Genomic DNA, 19696 nt, shown 5'->3' on the forward strand with positions numbered 1-19696 from the left:
GGTTCATGGGGGGACTTGTCAAACCCCTGCACAGCCTTTATTTCTGAACATTTCCCCCATAAAACCAGCTCCTGTTCTTTCTTCCCTCCCCCCTTCCACTCGCCTCCTGCAAATCATGCTGTCTCCTTCCACCCCCAAATAGGAAGTCCGGAGACGAGACATGCACAATCTGCCTCTTCACAAGAGCCGGGCTGAACGAGTGCCAGAGGAGCTTCGAGCATGACAACATATTTCCTGTCAGGAAAGTGAGTCAGTGAGATGGGTATCAGAGCTCCTCTTACTCTAGAAGTTCCCCTCTCCCCTTGCATTGCTGAGACACGAGTCAGAATTGGAGAGCTGAATCTCAGTCCCCTTCAGATCCAACCAGGAATAACAGAGTTCAGGTTCAAGCCCGGGCTCTTCCAGCAACTCAGTGACAAGGCAGCTCCATGGGCCGAGCCCTGGTTTCGTCCCTCACAGAAGGGCAGTAACGATACTGACCAAGGGCACAGAATGAGTTTGCAAAGCACTTTTAGGTCGAGGTGATGCTGCTATTTGCTAAGGCACCTGTTCACACCACACTGGTCGTCTCTACACAGAGCACTGCACAACACCCAACCAGAACTAACATTGTGTTCGTGCATTTTGCTAAAGTATTTTACACACAACCATTTAATCCAGAAATACTGCAAATGCTTAAAGCTCACTGCAGATAGCTTTCCTCTCTGCACAGTAAGTGGGCAGGTCCATCACATGCCATGTCCTTACCTGAGCCTCTGCCGAGGGTGACCATGGACAGCCAGAGTGAAACCAGCAGGATACTGACCATCTTCATCCTGGGAGACAAAGCACACAGACCTGGTTATTTGACACTTTTACCACTGCAGGCCATGTTTTTAACTCTGAATATATGTGCTTATCCCTCCACCCACCCAGTGATCCTTTAATTCTGGCATGTCCCTGTTTTATTTCATTAAGATTCCTTAACAACAGCACCCACGTGGCAGCCTGCAGGCAGCTCGACAAGCTGGGGAGGTGATGGCTCTGAAGAAGACAGCCCAGCTCACTGACTTAAGTCACCCGAATAGTCTACATCCAGGAGCACAAGGAGTTAAATGGACACTTGTAGGCCAGAAATCCCAAGCTTTGACTCCCTAAAGAAGGTCCTTTGCCAAGACCTCCTTCTGCTCATCTCTAAGAACAAGTGCAGAGAGCACTCGCAGTGGCTGTGGCACATCTACACTGAGCACGTGTTCGACAATTTGACAGGACGGCCACACCAGCGCAGTCCAAATTGGCAGGGTCTGCTGCCAGTGACCTGCAAAGGGGCTGGCTGCCAGAGACTGCTTCAGCCTGTTCCTGCAGGCAGTGGAGGCAAGACAAGGCCTCACCAGCTCTTCCCAGTCAAACCCTCCTTGGAACTTGCAGGAGTAAACAAGAGCCAGGTTTGTACGCTTTTCAGAAATAATCTAAACAAAAGCTTACACTTTCTAAGCAGCAGAGACAGCAAAAAACAATCCCAAACTTTTCCATTCCCACTACAGAACACAATTTCCTGTAATTTGAGATAAATGTACACTGCCAGAGTTTCACTGGCTGCCCGCTCCAGTATTTGGCATTCGGCTCTCAGAGCTGCTCACTCACTGGAATTAAATTTCCCTCTGTTTCTAGGTCTTTCAGCAATTTATAAGCTGGTAGTCATGAAAACTGACATCTACTGGATGCTCTCATTAAAGGGGTTAAGGTCACATTTGATATTCCTGGGTGCTGTCAGATCACAAAGGGAGAAGAGATGGTTAAAAGGCTGAACTTCATCAAAGCATCTCAGCTCTGCCAGGCAGATGCAGGAGAGAGCATGGTGATACTGTCAGGAATGTGCTCATGAGATGACAGAGAAACCTGCTCCATCAGGGTGTGTTAAAAGTGTGGGGGGAGAAGCCACAGAGCTCCCTTAAACATGTCCCTCAAAAACCTGTCCAGAATACATGCAGTACACAGAAGGGCTTTGAGCATAAGCAGAGAACACCTAAGATTGTACAGATTGCAGAGATTAACAAGAATGCGACACGTGAACTACACTACTCAAAACCCAGCAGCGGATATTGAATCCCTCCTTTTCAGTGCTTACATCTGAAAAGCCTTTGTGCGATGCCTTCCCTCTGCTGGGCTCATCTCAAAGAGACAAAGGAAATCTGAAGCATGCCTGTTCTTCCCTGCACAGCCCATGGGAAGGGCTGCACACTGCCTCTGAAGCCATCAGGCTTTCAAAAATGGTCAAGAAGCAGGAAAGAAAGTGAGATTTTTTTCCCCTGGGGTCCAGCTGAGAGAGTTGACCATCCCTTACCACCCTCCTCCAAATTAAAATGCCAGCTGCTTATCAAACCCCTCTCTATTGCCACCTACAACCAGCTCCCAATGTTACTTTAAGACTCCATAGGGAAGAAACAACATTAAGTACTCCTACTCCTTGGAAATGCTGAAGAAAGATAAAACATCTTTACACCATCAGATTGGACAGAGAGATCCAACATGCTGCACCTCTGGTAGGAATTTAGGAACTTTTGGTAATTGAGATGCTTGAAGAGAGGGTGTGTAAACAGTGGTGGGGAATCATTCCCATAATAAAGATCCCTCATGGTTTCCTCTCCATTTGTCATTAGCTAAAATGCACAGCGTGTCCTAACTCACCCTTATTTTCCAGTGAGTCTCTCCTGCATTTCACTCAGATAAGACTGAATTCAGCCCTGAAGCAAGCAGGAACAACTACTGACTTTGGATGAGCTTCCCTTGTATTGAGCAAGGCCATTTGTGTGGCCTGAGGCCAAAATAAACTACTACATTTCACTCGGTGATACATGAACTCTGCAGCGAGCTAATATTTACATCCATTAGCTATGCTCACAGGAACATGCTCCTTTCAACTGTCTCCCAGAGCCACCAGGTTTCTGTTCCCGTGAGCAAGGTATCCAAGATTTCCATGCTCTGTCTGCTAGTGGGAAAATCCTTTTTTTCTTGCTCTACCCAGCTATAAAATCAGAAGCCTTACACACAGAGTGATTTACTTCTGGTTCATTCCAGGCGTTCCAGAGATCTTAGCAGTGGAGACAGATGGACACTGAGCCTGTCAGATTACAGCAATTTCTCCATTACAGAAAAGGGACACAGTTGACCACAGCCCTGGCTGCTCTCACTCTATACAAAATGCAAGGGGCCATGGAAGGGACACGCACAGAGTCAAGGGCTGGTCAAGGGGAGGCATCACAACCTCCTGGATGCCCTGACCATGCCAGCATTTGCCAGTCCAGCTCCATTCCTGTGACACATGATTACTCAAAAAAAACCCCAAAACCAAATAGCCCCAAAGCTGTGATATCCCCCTAATAAAAAGGTCTTCCCACAGCAGTCCTGTGGTGACACAGGAGAAGAGCATTGCATTCTGTTGCAGAGAGGGGTGGGTTTTGTAATGCCCTTAAGAACCTGACATCACAGGACTACAACCCACTCTGGTCTTGCCAGGAACTGGAAGAGTTTTCTCAGCCTTTCCCAGCAACCTGCTTCTGTGTTTCGTAACAGGACAGAGCATGTTGCCATTTTTCCTGCTGTAATGCAATTCCAGTGCTGTCTGATGAACTTCTTGTGCAATTCCGTAGCACTGCAACAAAATGCCAGCGTCTGTGGCTGCAACCAAATGAGCCAGAGGCCAGGGAGTGCAAACCCAGGCTGCAGCAGAGCGCTCCACCCAACTGCATCCACCCAGTGCAAATAAAAGTAAAAGGAAATGCTAAAGGGAGCCAGGAATAAAATCAGTGAGCAGGAGAGCTTACCAGCTCAGAAATCACACTGCAGCTAGGAAGCAGGCAATCAGAGCAGCCAGAAGGCAGCTGGAGAGCTCTGATACATCCTCAGCACTCCAGGAACTTCTCACGAGACCAATATACTCTGAGGTGTTCTTAATGTCTCCATAAATTAACATTTTGATAATAATTCATAGAGTGGTTAGGGAAAATGATCCATCACAGCCCTTGCTAGAATTTTTTTTTAAATAACTTAACTTGAAATGTTCACTTTCTTTCAAATCAGAAATTGTTCCCTTTTCCTTCCTGAGCACTTTTTTCTTCAAACTTTAACCTTCTGTCTACCGAGGAGCAAAGAAAAGTGGGATGGCGAAAAACACAATCATGGAAGTGTCTCCTGCTCTTAAAAGCTAAGCGGGTGGAAAGGTTTGGTTTTTTCATTTGATACTGGTCAAAAGTGGTTTTTATGTCAGAAACAACATTAATATTTTCATATAAAACAGCCCTTAATAAAACATCCTTGCCAAACAGACCTTAGCAAGGCATCATTCCTCCTGCCTCTAGCAGCATGGACCCCACAAAGCCCACGCACTTTCCAAACAATTATAAAACAAAAGACAGACGTCAAGTACTTAACGAAGAGAACTGCACTCAGTCGAAGTACTGCACACCTATTCTCAAAGACACTGTACCAATTCCTCAGAACAATGCTGCATTTTCCAAGAAAAACGCCTTTGTCCCTCCTAACCATAGGCCTCTAGGGAGAGCTGATAGGTTTTTTGCTTTTCACTGAGAACTCACACTATGGCCTGCAGAACAAAAGCGCTCTTCAGAACCTTGCCACTAAGTGCTCTGACTGAAAGGGCATTTAAAATAAAGCAGTTTCTGAAAGAGGAAATAAATAACTTCAGCCAAAGCAGGTTTTACACGCTATTTTCCTTCTGTAATTCTGTCCCAACTCAAAAGAATTTGAGAGCCCCAAAAAATAGGATGCAGACACAGGAAGGCTAGCAAAATCCAGAGTGGGCTAGCTTAGGAAATGCTTTGGTTCTATGCCACACGGACTCGGAGATGAAGGTTGATTGATGGGCTGCAGAGCAGAGCTGGTGCCCAGGAAAGGGGCACAGCTCTCTGCTCCCAGTCACAGCGTGCCCACGAGCCCTGGGTCCCTGCATCATCACACAGCAGCTTTAGAGAAGGCTGCTCGATGAGTTTGCTGGGTTTTCTTATGGGGAAAAAACCAGACGTAAAGTTCAAGTAAATTCAAAGAATCCAAAAGGCAGAAAAGGGCAGCCTGAAAAAGCAGCTGCAGAAAAGTAACAGCAAAAACACTAATGGAAAATGGGAAAAGGCCCTTCAGCCCTCCAGGAAACACTTTTGCTTTTCAGCATGCGCAGGAGTAAGTCAGACAAAAGGAGGAATTACTGTAGCATAAACCATCTTGGTGCCACTTATCCAGGGTTTGCACAGTGTCTCTCTTACCCTACTTCTCCCCCAGAGGCCACGTGGGCACTGCCTGGCACTGTCCCACTCTGTCCTGCCCAAAGGGGAGCCTCTCCTGCAGAGAACTGGTCAGTCCCAGGGACAGCCCTCCAGAGGAACCAAATGTGACACCGAAATCTCTGGAGACCTGGGCAGAAAGACAGGCCATGGGTTTTGGAAGTCCAGCCTTTACTCCCCAGGAGGAATAACCACATTCGTTACAATTTTCATCTGCAGATGGCTCCCAGGAACGGAGCAGGGAGGAATCCAGCAGCAGGCTGACGATGAGCACCGTAAGCAGCACGCAGCACTCTCCCTGCTCTCATGCATGCTACACCACACTCATCACTTCAAACACAGGCACATTGACCAGAGGGCCCCCAGTGCTGTCCTCAGAAAAAACATTCGCATCTCTCCTGAGGGCAGGGAGCCCAATTTGTCTTGGCAGCAGCTCCCAGGCACATTTCAGCAGGAATAAGCAGGGCTGAAGCTGCCCTGCTATCAGGGATATCACAAGAGCCATAGGTGTGACCCAGTCACTGTATCTGCTGGTGACACATCCAAGGCAGGGACCTGCAAAATCAGTGCTGGAGTCCCACCTGTGCCAGGGTAGCTGCCAGGTCACCAGGCCACTGCACGCCTGACAGCAGAGAGGGCTGAAAGAAATCTGTTCTGAAATGTTTCTATTACAAAAGTAATTTATGTCATCAGAACCAAAGGAAATGCTGAAATTTGAGCAGCCTGAAAGCTTTTCACCGGCTAGAATCACAGCAGATATTACACACCTGCTTTTGCAGAGGGGAAAAAAAAAATTAAACTAGTGGGAATCAGATGGAAAGTTGCCCTGGTGAGAGGTGTCTCCTGTCACTAGTACAAAGGATTTTCTGGCTTGCTTGGCCAGACTTGGCCATTGGCACACAGAACCTGGAAGCACTGGCTCCCAGCACTGGGCAGTTACAGTGCTCACACACAGCTTTACACCCAGGGCTACTGAGTACCCTGAAGGAAGAAAAAACAAACCAAAACCAAACACACAACAAGGAAATCTGGAAATAGTCTCCTTAATCAGCAGCTCAACCAGCTCACTGCCAGCCAAGGACATGACACCAGGCATCCAAGGTGGCTCCATTTGCTTGTTACCCACCACAGCCCCTCCCTGGCTTCCTACCTGCACATCCAGGCCAAGGGCTGCAGCCTGATGGCTTTTTAATAATTACTTTTTATGAAATCCCCAACATGGAGATGAACAAGCTCAGCAGTGTGATGCTCTAGAGTCACCATGGGAGGTGATCCCAAGCCATTTCTCCTTCAACGGAGCAGCACAAATTGCAGAAGCAAGACTGCCCTTCCAAGAGCACCAAGAGCTCCTGAGGGCAGAGCTGGCAGCAGCCTCCCCTCAAGCTCAGAGGCTCGGGGAGAAGTGTGGAGACTTTCACTCACAGTGAGTCATTCCTGGGAGCTTCCTTGGTAGTGCAAGATTTGCCTCTGCCAGTGCCAATGTTTGGGACATGGAGGTGAGATTTCCAGGCAGGGAATTTGTGAGTTGCTATTGGCATTTAGATACCATTTCCTGGCACCCTTTCGGCTCAACAGATTTAATGCTAACAATGAGAATTCAGAGGAAGAAGCCTTTTTTCTCCCTCTCAAAAGAAAAAAAGTGCAATCTAGGCATGCAGAGAGAAGTGGAGGGGGGGCTTGAAAATGTACCTGAAGAGATTTGGCATCCCCTGCTTCCCTTTGCAGTTCTCCTGGGGTCCTCTAAGGACTCGGAAAAGCAGAAATGCTACAGATCTTGCACACTGCTCTGCTGGAATCCAGGGTGCCACTGATTATACTCTGCCACCAATTTAACAGGCAGAGCACACTGCATTTCATACACAGAAAATAAATGAGCTCCCTGTCACCTCTAAAAAATATGCACACCTGGACAAGTCAAATAAGCAGCTGGGACTACTGCCTAGAGATCTGTGGAGTGGGCTGGAGAGGGGCAGGTAGAGCCACAGCTATAAAATCAAACAGCATGGATTACAAATGGATCCATGCTGGCCACTGAGCAGTTCAAACACTAAGCTACAAGAGCACTTCTGTGCTCAAGCAAAAGGTATCCAGCTAAGATAGTCTATTTTTTGAGTGTGAATAGCCAGGGAATGAAAAGTTCCCAACAGTGCTTCAAAGAGAGCTGAGATCTTCCATGAAGCCAGACACAATGCTTCTATTTTGGACAGCTCTGTTAATAGTGAAAGGAGAGTTCTGAGAAACATGCACATATTGTGCTACCACAAAATAAACTGACAAACTAATCTTTACACAGAAAAAAAGAAATCTGCAATCAGCATGGCTCAAAGACCAGAGAAGACTTAAGGAATCCAAAGGGAGATAGATCCCTCCCTCACTGGAAAAGCTCCAATTAACTGTCATGGAGCACTTGGAGACATCTGACAACGAGCATTTAAATACTCATTCTGCCTACTGACCTTTTTAATGGTTTTACAGCGTAAGCAGCTCCACTACCCTCCCTAGGAGGTTGTCCCACTGCCCCAGTGGACACAGCAGCACATCCACACTGTGCAACAGACTGCACAGCAGCAGCCTCAAGCTCGCTCAGCACAAGTCTCTAAATCCAGAGAATACAATGCAGCTTCAAGCAGGTTTTCTGATGGGCTTAATGCCTTTTTCAGGACAGGTCCAGGACTCTCAAACCCCAGAACAGCTTTCCCAGAAGAGATGTCTCCTTGCAAGCCCAGCCCGGTCCAGCCAGTGCCCTGCAGTCCCACTCCGCATCCTCCCTGTCACACCAGGGGCTGCACCCAGGCCTGCTCAGCACCACCTGGAACAGGCTCTCAGAGTAAAAAACACTCCAAAAGCTTTTTTCCTTAAGTTCAAGCCCTTGCTGCCAGCTACATACCTGCTCCTTCACTTCATCTCCCCCCCCTTACATCACTACGGGCTTGAGGACCAGATTCCCAGGATAGCTGCTATATATTCAGACAACATCTTTCCCTTCCTGTTCCTCCAGAGAGAGACACAACAGGCATAAATCCTCCAAGCACCACCACGCTCCAGAGCACATCATCACTGTCTTCCCCTCCCAACAATCTGCTTTCCTCTGGTGCCACAAATTCCTCAGGCAGCTGCAGTGTCTCCAGCACCACTATCAGGTTTACCCATGCTGCTGCCAGCGAGGAAGCCCCAGCTCTTCCTAATGCATAAGAGAATGATCTCCTCAAGTGACTCTGGGTATCCTGGGATGAGCAACATATTCAAGGGTAAAATCAAATCAGAGGAGTTTTTCAAGTTTGGGCCACACAGCATTTCCACACCTGGTACTTATATTAATCATGTTAATTTAATCCCATTTAACCTTATAAGTAAAAGCAAACAAGAGTAAGACATCAAGATGCCTCAATCCCTGTCAGGCAGCTCAGACAGGCTGCTCCAAGTGTGCTTTACACATCAATCGATTTAAAGCAATATAAAAATAGAAAGGCCAGGAGCTACCAGCCTCCCCCAGGACAGCACCCCACTTAAAAACAGTTCTCCTGATATTCTTCCAGCCCTCCACATTCCCAACCCACCCACTCGGTCCTCCTGGTGACTATCAGAGCAGCTTTCTTTTGCATACCTGTCCCTTTCTGGTCAGCACAGGATGGCTGCATTCTGCAAAGGGGACTAGAAAAAGCTGTGTACACACACAAAAAAGGAGGAAAAGAGAAACAGAAATGAGACAATCCTTCCCCCCATCTATTGCTTTTGCATGTCTCTAACATTTCCCTCTGCAAATATTCTGTTGCACCATCACAGGGAACTTCTCAGGCTCTGCCTGCAGTGGCCCCCTCAGTGCAGCTTGAAATTCAATCTTCAAAGAACAGCACCCTGAAATTTGAAGTCCAGGAGCCTCCTTTGAGAAAGTCTGCTCTGTGACCCACAGCACCTACACAGTGGGAATGCTGAGACAGAGCTGAAGGCAGCAGTATGCTGTGATTGTCATCAATATTAATTATTTGGGGAGAATATGATTGATCTCACAAGGGCAATGAATTCATTTCTTCAGCTGAATGACAAACAAAAGGCAATACATGCACTGCTGACATTTCCAAAGGCTACAAGGAGCAGAGACACAAGGAAATACTGCTATGCACTAAAGTCCCGCTGCAAAGGGCCAAAAATCTGAGAAGCCTCTGAAATTTTCACTTCTGAGCACTTTCAGTGCCAGGAAGTGGATGCCTTCATATTCTCAAATCTGTGCGGACCCCAGCCCTGGGCTGGCTCACCTCTTTGCTTTGAGAGGAAGTAATCACTGAGTGTCTTTGGAAAGTTGGGTGTCGTAGTTTGACACTGGCCCAACGCCAGGCACCCATAAAAGCCACTCGCTCACCCTCCCCTGCTACAGCTGGGCAGAGGAGAGAAAAATTAATGAAGGGTTCATGAGTTGAGATAAGGACTGGGAAAAAACACTCCAAGGGCAAAACAGGCTCAGCTTAGAAGTACATAGTGAATTTATTGCTAACAGAGTCAGAGGAGGATAATGAGAAGTAAAACAAGCCCTTAAAAAACACCTTTCTTCCTCCAAGCTCTCCCTCCTTCCCACTGACAGTGCAGGGAGACAGGGCATGGGGGTTTGGTCAGTTCATCACCGAGATTTTCTCCTGCTGCTCTGGGAGAGGAGTCCCTCCCCTGCTGCACCGTGGGGTCTCTCCCACGGGAGACAGTTCTCCATGAACTTCTCTAATGTGGCTCCACTCTCAGGAGCAGCAGCCACACCGCACCTGCTGCAGCCTGAGCCCCTCCTACGGGCACACAGCCCTCCCAAACCTGCTGTGCCATGGGTCTCTCTATCCACGGGGTGCAGTCCCCCAGGGACAGGCTGTTCCAGCCTGGAAGCAGGGGCCCTCTCTCTCCACTGGGTCTCCCACTGGGTCTCCCACTGGATCACAGCCTCCTCCAGGTGTGGGCACCTCCCCCACGGGCTGTGGGTGGATCTCTGCATCCCCCGTGGATCCCCACGGGCTGTGGGTGGATCTCTGCATCCCCCGTGGATCCCCACGGGCTGCAGGGGCACAGCTGCTTCACCATGGTCCTCACCACGGCCTGCAGAGGAACCTCAGCTCCAGTGCCTGGAGCACCTCCTGCCCCTCCTTCTCCACTGACCTTGGTGTCGCCAGGTTGTTTTCCCTCACATGTTCTCACCTCCTTCTCTTCTCTGGCTGGAATTAAAACTGCATGTGCCCCACTTTGTCTTGATCCTCCTCCCAAACATGTTATCACAGAGGCACCACCAACCTCTCCAACTGGCCCAGCCTTGGCCAGCAGCACGTCCATCAGGGATTGGCTCTGCTGGACATGGTGGAAGCCTCTAGCAGCCTCCCACAGAAGCCACCTCTGTGGCCCCCCGCCACCAAAAACCAGGCTGTGCAAACCAACACAGTTTGGTTGAGTTTCCCTCCTGCTCTTTGACACTTCATGTCAGCAACTACAGAGTCATTGAACCTGTCAGATAAGAGGGGAAAAAAAGTTTATAAGAGGGAAACATTACCCTCCTGACTATGAAATGCAAGGTACAGCTCCCCTGTGCAATGGGAGAAAAGGATGACACAACCAGCCTGGAGAAAAGTGTTTCTATCTCTCCATGGCCTGGGGTCAGGGAGTCTGTATGTGCGAAGCCTCCCAAGGAGACAAACGGCCTCCCTAAATTCCACCGAGCAACATGAGAGAGGACAAGGAAGGAGGAGAAAGGTAAATGCACTGAAACTGTGGCAATTTTTTCAGGAGAATGGATATGGAGGAAATACCATCCCAGTCCACAGGGATGTTATTCCAGTGGAGTCTGAGTTCTGCCCTTCAGTCACGCCAATACATCAGCTCAAATGCAACCAACACAATTTGCTAGAACAAAACATTTTGGGATCCAGCAGCCCATCCATGCTCATTCAGAGAGGAGGGGTGCCCTCAAGACCCCCACAGCCTGCCAGCTGGGCAGCAGTATCCTCCTCCCACTAACCAGATCCCTCTTAAAAACAAGGACTGGGAGGTATCTGTGCTTGAAGGAAGAGGGGCTATTTCTCAACAGAACAAATCCCATTATTTGTATTAGAGTGAATTTGCATGGGTCTTACTGTCAAAACAAGTACTTTTTTTACATATCTCAGAGCTTTGACTCAACAGACTGCTAATAAATTCATGTAGGTGGGGCCCTGGATGTTACTATGGTGGGAGGGAGGTGAGGTTTTACTTCTTGCAACAGGACTAACCTGAGAAAAATAACTAGAAATTTGGACTCCTTGCACTGAAAAAAAATAACTAGAAATTAGTTATATCATATCCTTACACTGCCATTTACTAGGCTCCTGTAAGTCTCTAAGGTTGAAGATTTTAAAAAAATCTCTAGTTTCTCTAGTTTAGGGTAGAAATATGAGTTTCTGGCTAATGCACATGAAACCCATATGTAGGCATCAATCATCAAATGCAGTGCATGAAAAACTGTAGTACCTCCCTGATAATCAGGCATTAGAAAACTTCTAAACGGCTGTCCCCTGAACCGAGTGCATTAGTAGAGGCTTCTGAAATCTGTGCCTCTGTTTCCCCAGCCGCATTTAGAACAGCCTCCCCCCACCTCACACCACAGCAGTGCATCTTAAAAGTCTCTAAAGTGCTTAGAGATGCTGAGATGAAAGATAACATATGAGTGCAAAGTATGGATTAATTCCCTGAGCTCAGCAGTCAGTGGAGCTGATGGGGCTAAAAGAAACACATATCCACCACAAAAAAACTGGGGTTCTGAGCCTGTCTTATATAGTAACTACTTAAGCAACAGTTCCCTTGGAACAAGTCGTTTTGGGACCGGTTAGTTGGGCACATGGAGCCGCAGCAGGCAGGAAACAGAGAAATGCAATATACTACTACAAAAAATAGATGCTTTTCCAGAAGGTCTTCAACCTGTTCCTATAGAATTTGGCGGTGGGATTTAAACTCGTTTCAGCTAGAGCTGTTCACATTTTAGCAACGACCACATAAAGAACACGGCCAAACACAATTTGAAAAGCTATTTCCATTTCTGTTTGTTTTTATAAATTATTAAAAATCCAGTTTAAATAGTGCAAAGAAAACCTTAAATTGAGCAAGATAAGTTTTGGCATCTTTCCAAGTAGAAGGCAAACCCCAAAACGTTACTGCAAATCCAACAGATGGGAGTTATTTTTCACTCTTCAAAATTTCATTCCTTTGCACCGAGATTAACTGTAATTAGCTCTTTATTTACATTTAAGACAAAAAGTAAAATGATAAAGAAAGGCAAGCATAACCACAACTCACAGGCAGAAAAAGGCCAAAACCAAAAACCAACAAAAATTCCCTCTGAGAGGAAAACATGTCTTTCTCGCCAAGCAGCATAATTGTTACAAATATACAGTTAAACAACTCCACAGCATCCTGTCAGCACTAAGGATAAACATTTAAGTCACAGTTTTGCAAGCTTTTACACACAAATTGATCAAATACCTAAGAATCATCCTTGGAACACTGGAAAAATCTCACATCCCTCTAAATGAGCAGCATCAGGCCTAAGAGAGGCAAGATACTCCACTTTTATTTCAGTCACGCAAGGGGTTAAACAAAACTGTGAGGAAAAGAAACAAACAAAAGCAAACCCAGCAGCTTTCCCAGATAAACAGAGAGGTATTAAAACTTACTCTTTTTTTCTTTACTCTTTTTTCAAAACCCTCTTCTAATTCTGATAACACCTCAGCTTAGTAAAGCTGAAGAGGTTTCCTAAGTGTTTGTGTAAGTGCATGATTCACGTTGCATCATGTTTCAGCTGCAGCACAGCAAAGCTGTCCAGGGAGCTGCATGGGGAGTCCAACTCCAGCCTCGGACCTGCACCATGGACCTGCACCCAGAGAGCCCCTGACCCGTGGCCACAGCCAACACTGCAAGGGTTAAACAGCAGAGCTTGCCCAGCCTTGCCTAAACAAGCTGTTAGCAACGAAAAAAAAGAGTGAGTGGGCCTGAAGACAGCCTCAAATGCTTCTGAACCGACTGGAGACTTGGCCATGGCATCTCAGGGGTCTCAATTCCCATGATGGACATGGGACAGGAGTGCTGGAGCATCCAGTGCTCCTGCCAGGCACGGTAATGGGTCTCCTTCTGTGGGCACCTAGAGAGAGATGGGAAGAGCTGGTAGCTCTTGATGGCCCTACTCTGCGTGGGATTTCCAAACTAATGGCTCTCTGGCACCTTCCTAGTGCTCCCAGGAGAAGGAGCCACCTACCACTTCCCTGAATGAGCCCAGGATACATGGAAATCTCATACTCTCTGCTGCAAATAGAGCGTTTAAGTTAACAGTCTCTTTCTGTTAACACATGTAAATGTAAAAAGACTCCATAAGAATCAATGTAACTTTTTCATATAAATATCAAGTCGACACATAACAAGACAGAGAAGAGGGAGGGAGAGAAGAGGAGGGAGAGAAGAAGGAGGGAGATCCAGACACCAGGGACCTTGAATCCACTCACTGCAAAAGTTAAGGACTGAAATAATTCTCATTTATTCATATGAGAAAGTGAAGCTCTCACTCTCTCACACTCTCTCCTTCTCTTTCCCTAATGCTCTCAGATACTTCTATCTTTAGCCAATTATCCCTGCTGTAATTTTCTTTAAATTGTAATTGGATAATCATCCAGACTCAGGGGAAACCTGTGTCAGAGGAATTCCTGGGGATATATTCCCATTTGATGAAACTGAGAGTTGTTAAATTGACAAAGGACTGACTAAAGACATGATTCCTCACTTGTAGTGAAAATACTGTTTAACAAGCAACTAATTTTAGAGAACCCTCTAACAAAATACATACACTTATACACTCATTTTCCTGCATTTTCTGCAAAATAAGACTCCGAGTTTATGAATATCATGTTCTGTGCATGTGTCTTATTGGAACCTCTGAGGCTGAACACAGTAAACACTCTGGCCAAGATCGAAATTCCCTAAAGCGTAGGCACCATTTGAAGTAATTTCCCCAAATCAGTTCCCTTCCTGCACTCTCTGAGCTCATCTGGCTCAGCTGCGTGCAAAAGCCCCACACGGACCAGCGCTGTGGCTAAGAAACGTCAGATTAGCCCTCTGCCTGGCAAAAGCACTGGTGTGGGGGGGAGAAATCCTAAAATACCTCCCAAAAGAAGCTGCTTTGTTCCAGTTGAGCAGTGAATCTCAGCCACACTGACGGTGGAGCAGAACAAAGCAGCTACAAACCGTGGATGCAAGAGCCCCACCTGCACACAGCCCCCGAGCACACGCAGGCTGTGGAGAAGGGTCAGCTCAAGCATGGCACACCCGACAGGCAGCTCTGCCTTCCTTCTGCCTTTGTATCTGTCCCACTTCGCCCAACCAGAGAAGCTCCAGCTCTCACTCACTGGGTACAGAGATGCCACTGGCCAGGCTGCATCAGCCTGGCAGCACAGAGGAGACAGGCTCTGCTCACAGGGGCAGCGAAATCCATGAGCTGTGTCAAGAGAAAGCGAGGGGAGGAATGAGGAGAGCAGGCAATGTCTGAACTGTGAGCTCTGCTGTAGAACGTGTTTCAGCTCCAAGATAACGTGGCGCTGTTCACAGATTTCAGCTTATATAGGCTTTTCCCTATTTCTATTTTTATTCCCAAAGCACTCCCCGTTACTGGATGATAAAAAAAAAAAAAATAAAAAAATAAAAAAAAAAAAGATATGAATGCATTCACATGCTGATATCATCTTCCTAACTGTCCACCTGGCTAATGCAACCTGAGAGCCAAGCTGGGGCACCTTCTCTTCCACACCACTAGCCACAAGGGCTTTGTGGCAAGTTTTTGCAAGTCAGAGTCTTGCTGAAATGGGAGGACACTTGACAAGAGATGGGACCCAGGACAGATGGGGAAAGAAATATGGATCATGTGCCTGCCAAAATAATCAACAGAGAAATCAAAACGTAAGTGAGAAGAAGGAATAAAACCACAAATGTTGGCCTCTTATTCTGAAGGAGTACAATGCTTCCTCCCTAGAGCTCATGCAGGTCTTAAAGGAATAAGGCTGGGACAAAATCCCTCTGCCTCATTCTTCCTATATGCTTATTTCAGAGCTTAAAATTACAGCTCTGAAGCCAGCAAGGAGGCATTTCCCACACCTCCTAGTATCCAGGCACCATCCAACCTACTGCCACACCACTCTCCCTACCCTCTGAAGTCTCTCTTATCTATGCGTGCTTTGGGGCGTCAGGTGTTTTTGGGATAGTGCTACCTGACCCAGGGGATGAGGCTGCTGGAGCCCAGAACAGGGCAGTACTCATCCCCACTGCATGTGCTCATGCATTCATGCTCAAATGCACAATACCTGCACAAATCAACAGAGTCTGGAAGGGGAGAGCCCAGAAGTGTTCAGACACAAGCTTTCCTTCCACACTGTGGAGGGATCAGAGGACCTTCTGGACTCTGGGGAGGCATGGACAGACAGCAGCAAGCATCATATCATATGCAGACACTTTGAACTCAAGCTAGAAGCAGAGACGTGGAAAGCAATCCCAGGGCTGTGTGGATGCAGCCCTGCCCCATGCAAGCCCTGCATGGAGGCATTGAGTGAGAAACATAACCTCTCACCCCACAGCCCTTCCTTCAGCTCCATGCAGCAGCTTCCTTCCTCCAGCACCACCTTCCCAGCTCAACATTTCCCGGTCACTGCAGTGCCCTGCAGCCTTCCACCACCCCAAGTCCTCACAGGCTTACTCTCCATGTCCCTCATTATCCTACATCCTTAACTGCTCCTCCAGACAAGGTGATCCCAGCAACAACACCATGCCTACTTCCAGGGAAGAAGAGTATCTGGGTATTTGAGTTTAATCCTCTCTGCTTGGCCTCTCCTGCTCACCACAGGCAGGCAATGGAGACAGAAAGCAGGACCCTTTCCAGCATCAAGCCTGCCCACCTGAGAGCCTGTGGGGTTGGAGTGATGCTCTCCATGAAAACAAGGGATGCCTTTCCTGCAAGGAATACAAGACAGCAAGTAAATCTTCCAGAGCTGCCAAATACAACCTGTTATAAATGACCCTCTAAGTTATGAGATATAGACTCTCCACAGTACAGTTAATAAATAACAGCTCACAATCCTTCTAAGTATGGAAGCATATGTTGGGTGACAGTTCTGCATGCCCGAGAGGGGCATGGTTAAAAATGGAGTGTCAGGAAAATAATACTTTTTAATTACAAAGGAGATAGGGTTTTTTAAAATATAAGGAGCTTGCTGCAATCTCCCAAATCCAGAAGTGAAAAGCCTTTCCTAGGACAAAAAACTGAATGCATGGAACAAAATCCATCATTTTATAAGAAAAAAAAGATCTGTAAAGCCAACCAGAATTTTATCCAAGCATTATAACCAGCTATTCACAAAACAGAGGTCAGGAGGAAAAGAGAGTGTGTGCATGTGAGAGGGCATTTATAATCCAGTTTACTGTGACATCCTAAGGCCCCAAGATCAGGGTTCTGTTGTGCCAAGCACTGTACAGGCACACTCCAAGAAACCAGCCCAGAGCGAGGAACAAGCACTGCCACTGTAACAGGGAAAAGCGACATTGGCACAGAAAAGCAGTGAAGCCCTGATGGTTTCCTTTTTCCCCTTCTTTTTCAGGAAACAACTCCTACCATCCAGTTTCCCTCCAGATACCCCCCCAAACTGTTTCACGTAAGGGGGCAGCTGCCCCCAACAAGCACAGCAAAGGCCATCTTGCTGCCAGCATCTAATCGCTTCCAGTCTATTTTCTTGGACATGTCTCTTCCACTTTATTTCCCTGCTACGGCTGAAGCCTGATCCCTTCCTCTCCCCACTTCCATTTCAGAGACCCTTTGACAGCAGAGAGCAGGTATCAGAGGCTCACGAATTTGCAATACGGGTGAAAATTAAAGTTGCATTTCTCAGTGCCTGTAGCGCTCCAGCCAGGAATACACAGATCTCCATGGCCAGGGGAGCGAATTAAAGCAAACCCCTCCGCATGTCGGGGACCGGGGGCACGGCCAGCGCGGCTGCAGGAGAAGCGGAGACAAACCCGCGGTCCCGCAGCTCGGCTCGGCCCCCGCACACCGAGGGATCGCCGAGGGTCCCCGAGGTCCCCGAGGTCCGCGGGGGTCCCCGGTCCCGCGGCGACACCGGCACCACCGCGTCCGCTGCCGCCCCCGCTCCGCTCCCGCAGCCCCGGCCTCGCACGCTCGCTCTCACCGTGCCCACCCGTCTTCCCTCGCCCGTGGCCGCCGGGCGCTGCTCCTCGGGCTCTCCCGAGCGGTTTCTCTTCTTTCTCTCCTATCTCCCCCCCGTGCCAGCCGAGGAGCGGGGGCCGCTGCCGGCTGCGCGCTGCCGCCGCCCGTCTCCGCCCGCGCACCCCGCGCCGGAGCTGGAATCCGCCTCCTCCGACTCAAACTTTCCCTTCGCGTGCGGGAAGTTCACGGGCGGGGCGGGGCGGGACAGGCTCCCTTGTCCCTTGTCCCTGCCCCCGCCCACGCCTATAGGAACACGGGCGTCCCCCGCGCAGCCCCGCGCAGCGCGGCTCACCTGAGGACGAGCGGAGCGTACAGCTGTGCCCGGCGCGCCGCGTTCTCCTCTTCTTCCCCCTCTTCTTCCTCCTCTTCTGCCTTCTCGCCGTCGTCCCCGATCCGCGCCCCCGGGCTCCGCTCCGCCCCGCCCGCCCCTTTCCCCGCGGCCGCGCTCCGTGCGCGCTCGGGGCGGTCCCACCGCCCGCGGCGGTCACTGCGGGGCAGCGGGGTCGGAGCCGCCGGGCGCGGTGCCGGGGAAGGCACGGCTCCGTCCCTCCCGCAGCTGGCGGCTCCGGCCGGGGGAGGCGGGGTGCGAGGCGGGGTGCGAGGCGGGGTGCGCGGGGCCACGGCTCCCTCTCCTGGCCGGAGCCGTCCTGCCGGCGCTAGCTGCCGGGGGCCGAGAGGCGCCCGGAGCCCTCGGAGCTGGCCCGGAGCCCTCGGAGCCGGCCCGCTGCCTCTTTCTGAGTGGAGCGGGCTGGCGCACACAGCCCTGCCGCTGCCGCAGCCCCTGCGCGCTTTGCGGGCCACCTGCCCCCCCGGAAAATAAAGTTTCCCATTCTCCCCTCTGGTGTGCTGCGATTCCTTCCCATTAATTTTCTCCCAGGGCTCCCTGGACATTCTGATGCCACCTCGTCCCAGAGAAGTGGCACCGTTTTTACTGTATCGCAGATGCAGCCTGGATGAGGCTGAAATTGTTGATGGATGAGGAATGGGCACCTGAAACAGGCTGCAAGGGCAGAGTCGGGGAGTCTGAGGAGTGGAGTAAAAACCTGCCGAGGTTTGGGCTAGCACCTGCTCCTGGAGAATGTGGCCAGCGATTATCAGTGCAGCTGCTAGCTTAGGAGTGCCCTTGCCCCAGTCCGTGAGGAAAGCTCATTGTCCTCTCAGGTTGGCCTGGAGTCTCTTCCATCCTGGCAGTGAGGAACCTGCCCTTATTGGTACTTTTATCACATCTTGGCAGGCTGACAGCAGAATGAAGTGGCTGGACACAAAGCCTGTAGTGCTAAGGAAACTCCTGTCTGCTCAAAGTGCTGCAGCACTTCTTAGCACTATTGGCTGCAACACCTGGACTGAGTTCAACACCTCAGTTGTTATCCTCAGAAGGTGATCCCAGGATATCTAGGAGGCCAAATTTCACCCCACCCCATGAAGCTCCTCTGTAACAAACCTGTCCTGAGGAGCAGGGTCTGACCAAGGCATCATAGCCATTGTTAGCACCCAGCTCCCCATCCCTCTGCCACATGAGGCACCGCCACACACATGGCTGCTGTGAAAGGGGGTCCCTGCCCTCAGTAGCCCCTCCAGCTCACCAAAGAGGGCACATCTAAAGCTCCCTCCCACCCTGAGGAAGAGGAGCTGCAGCCTGGCTGCGCCACTGGCTGTGAAGGGGCTGTGGTGGGAAGCCAGTGCTGTTCCCGCAGCTCCAGCAGGAAAACTCTTCCTCCTGTACCTCTCTCTCCTTCCCTTCCCAGGGTTCTGGCACAGCAAAATTAGGCAGAAAGTTTCTTATCTCAGCAGCTTTTGTGTCCTGGTGGTGAATGCCCTTGAAAATCTGCCTATTTGGCTTGTGCTTAGAATCAGCTCTACTCAAGCCATCTCTAACACAATTCCATCCAAATATTAAAGTAACTTGTTAAGGCAGAGCTCTGTGAAGACTAATTTACCCCACTCGAAGGGCAGATTAGTGCATATTTTGCTCCATGCTACCTGCACTGCTCCAGGACTTAATCTTGTCTGGAGCTACTTTAGGTATCTGTGTAACTTGGCTGCATTACTGAATATAGACAAAATTGGAATAGCAAGGCACATTTTATGAGCTGTATTTTCCAACATACTTACTGAGAAATATGTGCTTAAAATCATCTGTTGAAATACGACAGTCCACTTTTCCCATAGAAGATGAAAT

The 19696-nt window shown here is 49.1% G+C and overlaps 1 protein-coding gene across 6 annotated transcripts in view; it reads right to left on the bottom strand.

Annotated features, from left to right (window-relative positions):
* The window catches only part of LOC121670984 (interleukin 1 receptor accessory protein), a 50313-nt gene extending 32379 nt beyond the window's left edge, over window positions 1-17934 (bottom strand). For 4 of the 6 annotated variants that reach the window (XM_042042051.1, XM_042042049.1, XM_042042053.1 and 1 more), the window contains exons 1-2: window positions 17810-17934; window positions 748-815 (exon numbers count right to left, since the gene is read on the bottom strand). In XM_042042051.1, coding sequence (XP_041897985.1) covers window positions 748-814 — 67 coding nt within the window. In that variant the 5' untranslated portion in view covers window position 815; window positions 17810-17934. Of the gene's footprint in view, window positions 1-747; window positions 816-17479; window positions 17700-17809 lie in introns of those variants that run through there. The other 2 variants (XM_042042052.1, XM_042042050.1) reach the window with 1 other exon arrangement.
* Window positions 17935-19696: the final 1762 nt, after the last annotated feature.

Source organism: Corvus kubaryi, unplaced genomic scaffold, assembly GCF_017639235.1.
Source record: "Corvus kubaryi isolate FWS band 111438036 unplaced genomic scaffold, C.kubaryi_AGA036_p1.0 37397, whole genome shotgun sequence".
NCBI lineage: Eukaryota > Metazoa > Chordata > Aves > Passeriformes > Corvidae > Corvus > Corvus kubaryi.